General features: G+C 33.7%; 1 protein-coding gene across 1 annotated transcript in view; it reads left to right on the top strand.

The window, feature by feature from the left end:
* Positions 1-12,647, top strand: part of Pkhd1 (PKHD1 ciliary IPT domain containing fibrocystin/polyductin) — a 427,258-nt gene that overhangs the window by 276,011 nt on the left and 138,600 nt on the right. The window contains exons 51-52 of the mRNA XM_048805732.1: positions 6,157-6,270; positions 9,245-9,332. Of these exons, the coding sequence (XP_048661689.1) occupies positions 6,157-6,270; positions 9,245-9,332 (202 nt within the window). The remainder of the gene's footprint in view (positions 1-6,156; positions 6,271-9,244; positions 9,333-12,647) is intronic.

The following is a 12,647-nucleotide window of genomic DNA, read 5'->3' as shown; positions in this document are numbered from 1 at the left end:
GGGGGGTGACGAACAACTTGTGTACGTTGATACAGCAGGAGTGGAAGCCGTTTATTGTAGGACAACAGAGGTATTTATACATTCCACACAGCTTATCTAATTAACATAAACTAGATACAGCAGTCAACCAATCAGGAATCTCCACACTTAATGGCTCGCTGGTGTTACTTCACAAACCACTCCCTCTGCAAAATGCCAGGCGCCATCTTGACTTGTTTACAGACTCTAGCAGGAAGCAGTGATATTACAGTTTTGTGGTGGTGGCAGCCTCAAGCCTGTATGTTTCCTGATGTTGGGCTGTGGAGCCATGCTTTGGTGAATAAGGAACCCCAGTGCAGGTTGGTTCTCTGCACGAGTGCAGAGTGGCTCTGCCCTGGAACTCTGGGCCACAAATGCATGATGGGAAGGTGGGCTCTGCCTAAGAGGAATATTCTTTGTGTTCCTTATAGTTCCTTGGGCTGGCCAAATGAATGATCACTTAGTTTTTATGCCTCTGAAATGTCTAGTGTCTTAACACTTTGCAAGGTGGACATTAATTCTAAGAAGAGCTTGCCTTATTTTTCTTAATTTCCAAACTTAAATGTTAATTTTGAAATGAATGTCATATTTTTATTTTTACCTCTACTGTTTTTATTATTATTATTATTATGAGCCAACATTTTTTAAAGGCCCGTTTTATATTAAGACATTGCATTGTGCTTTGCACTATTGAAATACACTAAATCATTTAAACTGTGCAAGAAATGAATGATATTATTGTAACCATGTTACCATTGGGATACTCAGGCAAATAGCAATAAATTAATCTGATGATCCTAATGTATGAAGATTTATATATTTTGCAAGTAGTGAATGAATAACACATTTGCATATTTATTTTAATATTTTATCAATTATTGATAAATTGAGAGGCAACATTGAAGATAAAAAATTTGTCATCCTGAACAAAATCACCCTGTGAGGGCTTAGACTTAATTATATGATAATGACTACTAGTTTTTATTACCAGTTATTTTTAAAAGTTTAAAGATTTTTAAAATAATATATAAAATTATACATATTTATGGAATACTCTGTTATGTTTTGTTACATATATACATTGTGTGATATTCAAATCATGTCTATCTATTTAAATGTTTGTCATCTCTTACTTCATGAGCTGCAAACCCCTTCCACTATCCTCTTATTTTCTGGAAAAAAAGTATGTTAGGATAACTGGGGCAAATATACACTAGGAATTAAAGCTAATTTAGAAAAGAGTATGCATCATAATTTAATTGGTTCAGAACTGCTTGCCTTCTATGATCTAATAGTGAGACCATTCTGGAGGCTCTACTCTGGAGAAAAATAGAGCAGGACACGAGAAAAATAGTCATGCTTTTCAGTAGAAGCTCAACTTACAGTTATTACCATATAACCTACTTCTAATGGCAGGAGTGAAATGAGTAGAAGTGATTTGGGTGTTGGTTTCCTAATCCATGTTTCATGTTCAATCATTGTATTTATAAGAATTTCAAGGTTAATTCAGGTACAAATACAAACTATTTCAGAATTTGGTTATTTTCGATTCGTGAATAGCAACTGAAAAAGTATTCAGAAGATATATTTAGAATTTAGGCCAGTTTTCATTTGTTTTAGAAAATGAAACTTACTGATGAGTGTTCTTGCAACATAATAGTCACTTAATAAATTCTTAGTCATTGTAAAAGATGACATGTATATAGAAGATTTTCAGAAAATAAAAATATATAGTTCAATTACACATTATTTATCTATTCCAGTAGAAATATAGTGAGATTTAATTATTATTTTAACTTCATATATCTTATTTCTAATGTAATCAAATAATTTTTATAAATTTCTTTTCTTTTCTTTATATTTATTTTTTAGTTGTAGTTGGACACAATACCTTTATTTTATTTATTTATTTTTATGTGGTGCTAAGGATCGAACTCAGGGCCTCACACATCCTAGGAGAGTGCTCTGACCACTGAGCCACAACCCAAATCCTATAAATTTATTTTCTATTTGGGAACATCTTGTGAAGTAATTGTTCTCTTACTCTTTTAATGACAGATAATCTGTTTTTTATTTACCTATTAAAGACATTTATACTTTTCAGATATAATATTTTTTGGCTACATATATGGAAAATGTATTTTCTCATATATCTTGCATTTTTATTTTTCTCACAGTATCTTCAGATAACTGGAAAATCTTTATTTTCATATGGCTCTTACTTTTCATTGTAAATTATACATTTTGATTGAACTATAGTCAGAAAGCATAAGTTATATAATTCTGATCCTTTTAAATTTGTTAAACTTGCTTTATGGTCATCATATAATCAGTTCTTATAAATGTTTTCTGCATGCTTGAAAAGAATGTGCATTCTTTGTTGATTTATTTTTTCATCTTTGCTTATTATTCAAGCAGTGTATTTTTCAAAAGTGCTGTAACCTTATTTTATTTATCCTGAGACAGGTGTGTTGACTTTTCTATGATTGTTATAGATAGATCTATTGTTTCCTCATAGTTGTCTCATTTTTGCTTAGTTTATGTATTTTGAAGCTAGGATATTAAATGCATACAAGTTTAAAATTGTGAAATGAGATTTTTTTTTAACTACTACAGAGTGTTTGCTTTATTTCTAATTGTTTCATGGTGGAGAACTGGTAAAAATTATCTAGTTCACTATTTCTGTATAAAATTTTTACAAATGAACTCTGCTGGCCACATACTATTTACTCTCTCAGCTCACCAAGGAAAGAGTTAGGCAGAAGGCAGTTTTTGAAGTCTTGAGGTAATACATGGCATACTGGAACAGCTGGATAGGACAACAACCCAGACTTAGTTGACAAAGAAAGATCCAAAGAGAGGTGGCATCTGAATTGTGTTTGGCAGTAAATAAGAGCCATGATTCAAAGGGGAGGGGTAATGTTTCAGGCCAAGAGAGCAGAGGCAAGGGAGCAGGTGGAATGCTTAGGGCTTGTGAGGTCAGCTATTGAGCTTGTTAGGAAGCCAGGGGTGACAGGAAGGGGTTCCACATGATCAGAGACATTTCTAGTTGTTTGCTGTTTCAAAGCATTTAAAACTGTTTGTGATTATTTATAACAATAACATTGCAGCGAAGAATTTGGGCATTAAATTTTGTCCATACTAGCTCTTCAGGACAAATTTCATGAAGTAGAATTATTGCATCAGGGGGCACAGATATTTTCATGCACAAAAAGGGGGCATCTAAGTCAAATGCATAGAAAACTTTTAGAAATCAATTACAGGGAGCCAAATGTTGAGGGGAGGTTAAGAGGAAGAATGAGGGTTAAAAAAAAAAAGACTGAAGGCTCTTGTGTGCATGGAGAATGCTAAGAGATTGGTAAGTAATCCAGTATGGGTTACCCAAATACAAGGTGTGGGGAGTCGTGTTGATAGAGTGGGCTTACGTGTAAACTTGGATTTTACTTGATTCCATCAAAGAAGTTTAGTTAATAAAATAATAAAAGGTCCTTGCCCCCTTTTCTTACCTTTTGAAGTTCATGGAATCCATTTGTACCATATTCCCCAAATCATTATAATGGTTATCTTTCATACACCAGAACTTATTTTCTTCCATCTCCCCAGGTGATTTTAGCATCTGGAACCTGTTCTGTTTCCCCTCCGTTACCCACCATCATGCTAAGTAATAACAACTTTGCTTTATTTCTCTTTTATTCCTCCACAGCTACATATCCTAGAATGGTACTTATTAAGTCTAAGGCCCAACTTCACCACCTAATAGCTATGTAATTCATGACAAGTTACTTAACCTCTGTTTGCCTCAGTTTCCTCATGAGAACCTCTACAATATTTATCAAAAGCCTTCGAGAATGAAATGAAATCATGTCTGCAAAAACATCTGGAACAGTTTTGCAGCGCAATGACAATTCTTTCCCCTCCCATTATGTGTATATAAATTCCTCCAGATTTTACATGTTTTTTTTTGCTATGGTTTGGGGCAGCTGGGAGTAGCTTTATGTTGATAAACCAAGGACAGACTATCTTATCTGGAGCATCTTCTCTTAGAAGTGGCTACTCTCATTTAGGGGCAAAGTCCATGCTGAAGAAAGTTCCTCATCTTTCTTTGCTAGATCTGAGAATAACACCGAGGATCTCAGCCTTTAGTTTTCCATTTGTCAAGCTTTTACAAATTCAAGAAGCAGTGCATCTTGATGTTAGAATAGCTTTTATTTCCTCTTTTATCCTTGCCTGGATTCTACCCAGTCTCTATCCTCTGCCCCCTACCCCTCATCTTAACAAAAAAAGAATCCAAACTCTGTGGATACCAAAAGATCATGGCAGGCCGACTAATTTTGCCCAGGCTTTCTGCGAAACTCCACATGTGCTGCAGTTTTGGGTTGCATAATTGATTTAATCTCTGATTTTAGAGAAACGCTGAACTCTTTTTGTGGGACTCTGCATATATTTCTCTAGGGCAAAAACTGTCCTACTTTTTTTTTTCTCTCTGGTATCTGTTTAGTGCTAGGCCATTTTTTTTTTTCCTCAAGACTTTAAACTACCCTCCGTGAAATAAATGAAATCACAGTTGGAAAACAGCTTACTGGACAGACTTATAACCGCAAGATAAGAGCTGTGCCCTACACATTTGCTTAACATTCTCCTCCTCCCCTGCTTCCCTTCTTCCTGCTCTAGCACATCTTTGTTTGAGCTGAGAAGATACACTTGTTTTTCAAGTGGGGATGGGTATTACCTATACAGAGCAGCAGTGGACCTTAGTGTCCTCTTGGAAATATACAGCCAGTGGGCTCTAATCCTCACTCTCTTGTGACCTGACTCTAGGCACTTTCGCTTGCCCCTCTGAGCCTTCCTGTCAACAATTTCTTTCAGAGTAGAGACTGTGAAGCTTGCAGTGTGCAGATGGGTATTTAGCAGGCTTCAAACTCACCTGGAGCCTTTTGTCTGACCAGTTACCTATGAAATACCAGTGGGGACAATGATTTTTATGCTATTTGAAAAACCACTAACCCAAAGGAAAACTGGGTAATTTTAAGTTTACCAGTTATTCATATGGTAACTGGCAATCTCACTTTTGGTTATGTTTTCAGGAAATTTCTGAACTGGAAAGTCTTGTTTTTGTGAACTTGTTTGATTCACTATAGGGTTTGAGGACTACTTTTCTACCACTTATTTCTTAAATGACCAACTCTTTCTGATATTTTCTGTACTCTAAGATATATTTTCAAAAGAATATATACTATATAAATCCTTATTCGCTAGCCCACTTCAGCAAATTCCCTGTACAATTTCATACTGTGAAAGTGACCAAACACCCCTGTTTGTAGCCATAGGCTTAGGTCAGCAGTGATTCTCATATGTTGCCTGAGTATCCTTGTCTCATACCTTTATGTGTCTTTATGCTGCTAAAAGAATTTATAAAAATAACACTTGCTTAATAAAACACAGGCAAACAGACCTTTGTTCAAACATAGTTGCTTACTAGTTGCCTACATTTAGACAAGTCCCTTAACCTATGAGCCTACTCATGTATGAAAATTTTAAAATTGGGCAAGAATCATCCTTCTTGGGTTTATTGTGAAGATTCAATACTAAATTGCATATCCAGGGATTTGTGAATCCCACAGCCTTAGACAACATGTCAGCCAGGTTTTGCTGCAATAATTGTGTGGAATAAGTAATCTCTAAATCTCAGTGGTTTGTAAAAGAAAGATATTTATGTTCAACTGGGTTGTCCTTGGCTCCAGCTTGCATGTTCAATTCAGATTTGTTCTGTATGTGGTTCGAGGGCAGAGAGGTCATTGAAGGAATTCTCCTTTCCTGGCAGAGAAGGGCGCTGTAAGAGATCTGATGAAAACCAGCCTGTCTCTATAAACATCTACTGAGAACTTATATCACTGTCACTTCCACCAAATTGGGGCTAACTATTAGTAGATCAGGATAGTGTACCCTGAACTAAGGAAGAAAGAATGGCGAATGTTTGCTGAACAGTAATCTAGAGAAGTTCACTTGTACTCATTTCTTTTCCTGCTCTTATTCCATCTATGTGACTGTTAGTGCTTCTCTCTAAATTTCTCAGCAGCAACTTTGCATACTGTCTCAATTTTAAAGTACTTTGAAAGATATGCTTTTCTTTGTAAACAGGTACTTTAGAAAATCCATTAGAAAGAGCCCAAAAGCTACTGATTCACCTTAGAGCATCAGAAGAAATCTTTTGTGATCGTTACAGTGAAATTCGTATTGACCCAGGAACAATTGGTGAGTATAAAATTGTTTTTATTAAAAATGGATTATTTGTGCACATCTCTCTGTGTGTGTGTCTGACAGAGAAGTGACATTCATAAGACATCTACTAAATTCTGTGCATTTAGATGATTTGTATTTATTATTTCACTTACCAGTTTACCTGTGAACAGCACTTATTTTACAGATGTCAAAACTAAGACTCATGAACAATCTGCAGAAGGCTACACAGCCACAGCTTTGTAGTGTCAGAACTCAGAATTATATCCACATTGGTCAAATATCACAGTATGAACTAATAATGCATATTATCAACAATAAATACTATATGATTGTTGGTACATTTAAAAACTTAAAGATACTTAGATTACTAAGAGACATTTACTGTTAACAGTTTCTTCACTTGACATTGCTATGATACCATATCCTATTTTAAAATTGTTCTGTATAAGAGCATAGAAACTGGGTCTGGACTTGTATAATCATGTCAGAACTTCAAAGCCACTCAGTCTTAAGGGATAAGAGGATGTTCATCAAATTTCAAGTATTTTTTTTTTCATTGTCTCTGTTGGCATTACTAACTTCATAAGTAAAGAGGGATAGCTAGGTATCCCTCATACTTTCAAACACTGTATTTCTTCTAGTTATTTCCTTTCCTTCACTTATTGAACAGTTAAAAGAATCAGTTCACTGTTCTTTCATTATGTTTGTAAATACTATGCTGTCACATTGCTTAAATGTGTTTCTGCTATTGGCCAGGGTACTGATTTCACTGGCTCCTCCCCTACAGCAGTGTTGTGTCATGTTTTCAAGTGAGTCTGCTAATGTTGGGGCAAAAGAGAAAAGACCATTCTGTATGAAGATTCTGAACACTATGAGATATTAATGTTAGGATAGCATGACATTTGTTAACTTAGTTCTAAGTTCTTAGTTCTAATCATTAGCATATAATACTTTGATAGTGTTTTTCAGTTTTCAAAGGATTTTCATGCATACTATCTATTTATTTTATTTTTCCAATAACTTGAGGTTGAATCATTTTTGCACTTTTTCCAGTTGACAAGCTAGAAGGATCCTAACAAGCTTGTTTGACTTCTGTTCTGGGGAGTGATCCCATTGTATCAAAATTTTAGTTAGGGCATACATGGATGTATGTCCTGATCCCTGATCCAGCCATGTAGTCAAATCAGTGTTTTTCAAATTTTCTGTGATACTAAATTGAAATAAAGAATGAAATATTTGTTTCACTGCATGCTTAAATTTTTATGGTATCCTAAGTAAATGAAAGATTTTAATCCTTTAAAATCCTTTATAATCTCCTTGAAACAACTATGAAATGGTGTCGTTTTACAGTAAACCTTTGATGATTGGAAATGACCAAGAAATCTGCTTTTCTGGTCAATTGAATTTTCTGGATAATTCAGATTTAAGGACATGACTGCTTTTTGTTATAAACGTTGTTGTTGGAAATCTCTGTAAATTACTTCAGAATTCTTCTGTGCCTAGTTTACTTGATCTAAGGTGAAAAAAAGATTTTTTTAATTAAATGATATCTTGGGGAAAATACTCATGAAACTAAATTATGAAAGGTTGGTTCAAGAACATGTCCTGAACATGGGATTATTTTTAACCCATTCATTCTATTTTTTTTTTTCTTTTCTGGTACTGGGGATTGAACCCAGAGGCACATCCACTGATCCACATCCCAGCCCATTTTTAGTATATATTTTTGACATTGGGTCTCACTAAGTTGTTTATGACTTCATTAAGTAAGTAGTCAAGGCTAGCCTCAAACTTGGGATCCTCCTCCCTTTGCCTCTTGAAACACTGGAAATTCAGGTGTATGCCACTGTGTCTGGCTCATTAATTCTTATTTTAGTTTTGTTTTCTAATTTTTTTTGAGTTAGAATATGGGAAAAATTACAGATGTCAATATTAATAGTCAATTAAGTTCTAAAATGAGGATTTTATTTTTTTAGACCACAATGGATGAAAAGCCAAGGCATATTATGGGTGTCTTATTGGTATTTACTTTATTTGTAAATTTTTCTGCTGAATATTCTGAAATTTTTAGATTCTTAAAAGTTAAAATTTTTTAAAAAATTAAATTTAGATTTTAGATTAGTGGCTTGCAACCAAATGGGGTCCATTGAGCATAGGAAAAAAATATGAAAGCTTCAAGTCAAATATGCATATGTACATGTTCACATATATGTATATTTATTTATCTAAAATAATGAATATTATCTAAGTTCATCTAAAAAGCTTACATATGTTTGGAGTACATGGTTATAATTTTTTTTTCTTTTTACTTCTGGAGTTCATGGTCACAATATTTTTAGATCACTACAATATGAATAAGTATGCTCAGTATGGCTGAAAATGGCAAAAAATATGAAAGAGGAAACACCTGAAGGAATAAAATGAGGGTGTACCAAGCATGTTCCTGTAAGACTTTAATTTGTGAGGCTGAAATAAATTATAGTTTGAAACTAAGGGGCCTAGAGACCTCTCCCTTGATATCTGTTAAAAGACAAAATATTAAGTCTAACCACTGAAAGCAAAGCTAATAGTACCAAAACCCTATTCTCAGGAAATAAAATTAGCTTTGCCTCTTGGAGAATCTAGGGTATAACATAAAACATTGAAACCAGTTAACTTCCAACAGAATTGCAAATACTTTTAAGTTGTTTAATCCAAATGTAACTAGTTAGCCATGATAGCAGTCTGTGTCCCAGACTTTAGGTATGTAGCATTCACTTCTTGATCGGTTTTGAGAAAATACATATCACACCCATGTGAGGTATATTTGACTTACTGTAAAACACAGCACTGAAATATTCTATTTTCTGACAAGATGGACACCTTTATTTCTAGATTCTGTATCACATATTTCACACAATAGCCTCTGAAGTGAGTTTTACTTACTTGGTCATAATGATTCTGAAGGGTTTTCTCCTTTTTTACTTTTACTTCTTTTACTTTTCAGGGGTTTATGGAAAAGTTCAGCTTCACAGTGCTTATCCTAAAAAATCCTGGACACATCTTGGAGCAAATATTGCCTCAGGAAATGAAAGGTAAGGAATGATTAAATTAGACACTTTTATTTTTTGGATTAGTTTAAAAAAAAAATATATATATATATATATATATATATAGTTGTTGATGGACCTTTATTTTATTTATTTAGATACAGTGCTGAGAATTGAACACAGTCCCTCACACATGGTAGGCAAAATGTTGACCCATAAATTAGTTCTCACAGTTTACTCTGCCACTGAGCTACAACCCCAGCCCATGGGTTTAGTTTTTTGTCTACTGGAGGTTTTGTTACAATGTGGGATTGGATTTTAGATTAGGCATAGTAATTCAAAATTGAATTAAATGGCAAAGTAAAATGTTATAAGGTACTTGAAAAACCTCCATACCATAATTAGGAGAACGGAACATGCAAAGAATGGAAGAAGAGCATAGTTCATTCTAGGAGTGAATTCTAGATAATGCATATTTGTTATTGTCTACAAAAAGTTTTTTTTTAATATCTTTATTTTATTTATTTATTTTTACGTGGTGCTAAGGATTGAACCCAGGGCCTTGCATGTGCTAGACAAGTACTCTACTGCTGAGCCATAACCCCAGCCCCAATAAAAAGTTTTTTAAAATGTGAATTCCATGAGATAACAGATGAAGTGTGAGTTGAGAGTACGATAGAACTGAAAAATCATCAGTTTAGGATACAGACAGAAATCAGAGTGAGAAAAAATAACAGTGAGAAATGGCATGAAATTTAATGGTTCAGCATAAAGAAAAATCACCACTGCTTTAAACTGAATATCAGGCAATATGAAGAACCAATTGATGCAAATCTACAAAGAGTCAGAAGACAAGATCAGCAAATAAAAATGACAAAAGAGAAGGTACTAGATAGAGATCAGAAAAGCACTAAGACAAAGAGATTGAATTGGATTTAAATTAGGGGATAGGAAGGAAATTCAAGAATTCTATAAAATATGATAAACACTGAAAATGATTTAATAGTGTAACTACGGTACATTTAAACCCTTAAAACAAAACACATTCTAATAATTGTTCTCATGAAAGAAACTGTTAATGTGTCAGTCAAGAAATCAAGATTCTGTTTATCTAAAACAATGGATGGAACCACTAGGTGCATGCAAACACTACTGGTAAGTTGGAACCCTGAAGTGGGGGTTGGCAAGGTGCAAAGTTCTGAGCAAGAGCTGATGTTGCTGTGTTGAGGCAAGAGACTGAATTTCTTCTTCTTCAGGAAAATATCAACTTTTTTATTTTTAGAGTCTTCTGACTGATTGATAAGGATCACCCGGATTATTGAAGATAACTGTGTTAACATCTATGAAATATTAAATACACATCAACTGACTGTGTTAACCACATCTACAAAATATATTCACAGTAACGCCTAGATAAGTGCTTGATGGTGTTATATAGACTAACAATGTTGACCCATAAATTAGCTATTACAGTTCAAAATTCTCAAATAAAATCTGGGATGATAGTCTTGGAAAGGAGGGTGGAAATGACACATGAGAGTGCCATAGGACGTTTAAAAATAAGTTAATTAGTTCTAGCAGAATTCAATATAAATAGATATTGTTATGGTTTAGAAGTGAGGTATCCTCCAAAAGCCCATGTGTGAGACAATGCAAGAAAGCTTATAGGTGAAATGTTTGGGTTATGAGAGTCTAAACCTAATCAGTGCATTAATCTCCTGATAGGGATTAACTGGTTGGTAACTATGGAGAGAGAGTGTGTGGCTGGAGGAGGTGAGTCCCTGAGTACGTGCCTTTGGGGTATATATTTTGTCCTTGCTGAGAAGAGCTCTCTCCCTCTCTCTCTTTCTGCTTCTTGGTTCCATGTTCTGAAATGATTTACCACCACTTACTTCTGCCATGATATTCTCAGTCACCTCCCACTCCAAGGAATGGAGTCAGCTGTCTATGGTCTGAGATCTTTGAAACTGTAAATTCCAAATAAACTTTTCCTCCTCTTATTGTTCTTGTCAGCTCTTTTGGTAGGTCACAGAAATGGAAAAGCAGACTAAAATACCTTCCAAATCACTGAAGGGATCAAGAAAAAAAGAAAACATAAATAAGTAGGAAAAGAGAAGAAAATGAATAGTAAGAGAACAAAACAACTAAAAGATATATAAAACAGAAGAAAGTAAGAATAAATATTTATAGTAGAAATAAAATATTGTTAAAATTACCCAATTTAGGAAAAATATGAGCTAAAAAATCAAAATATTTTATTTTCTTTTTCCAGAGAAAAATTTCAAACCAAACATAAAATATTTAAATATTGGATAAAAATGAATTATTTAATTTTAAAAAGAAAGTTCTCAAAATTATCAACAAAAGTATAAAAGTCAAAATAAATGTCTCAAATTGTTCAAATAAGTACATTTTACATTAATAAACTTCAATTTCCATTGAGATATCAACAGGAAAGCTTTATACATGATTACCTGATATAAAAATATATAAATGAAGTCTCTTAGAAATATAAAATGAAATTGACAGAAACCAAAATACAGCCAGGTGCAGTGGCCCACACCTGTAATCCCAGAGACTCAGGAGGCTATGGGAGGAATATCACAAATTCAAAGCCAGCCTTAGCAATTTAGTGAGGCCCTAAGCAACTTATTGAGATCTCATCTCAAAATAAAAAAATGAAAATGGGCAGAGGCTCTGGCTCAATAGTTAAGCTTCCCTGGGTTCAATCCCTGCTACCACAAAGCAAATAAACAAAAGTATAGTCATCTAAAAAAATTTACTTACCCCTTTCACATTTATTTTGAAATGTTAATAATTTGACTAACATAAAGCCAATCTCATTTAAATATAAAATTCTTTAAACCAGAGTATACATTAATATTTAAAACCTTGATAAATTTTAATGCTAATAGGGTCTGATCACAATATAATGAAGGCAGAGACAAAAACAAGATATAAACAAAGAACCTGAATTTCTTAGAACATAAAAAAAGGCAAAAAACATTTTTATCAAAGAGGTCATCAAACCATCATCAACAGAATATTTGGGAAATAACCAACAGTAAGAGTACTACAAACCATTTGACCCAGTCATCCCGCTCCAATCATCCCACTCCTAGATTTATACCTAAAGGACTTAAAATCGGCATACTACAGTGATGCAGCCACATCAATGTTTACAGCAGGTCAATTCACAATAGCTTAGGTGCCCTTCAATGGATGAATGGATAAAGAAAATGTGATCTATCTATCTATCTATCTATCTATCAAATAAAGTTATATATGGTATATATTTATTTATAAATATATATATATATATATATATATATATATATATATATATATATATATATATAT

Source organism: Marmota marmota, unplaced genomic scaffold, assembly GCF_001458135.2.
Source record: "Marmota marmota marmota unplaced genomic scaffold, marMar, whole genome shotgun sequence".
Taxonomy (NCBI): Eukaryota; Metazoa; Chordata; class Mammalia; order Rodentia; family Sciuridae; genus Marmota; species Marmota marmota.
This window is presented reverse-complemented; position numbering and strand designations above follow the sequence as displayed.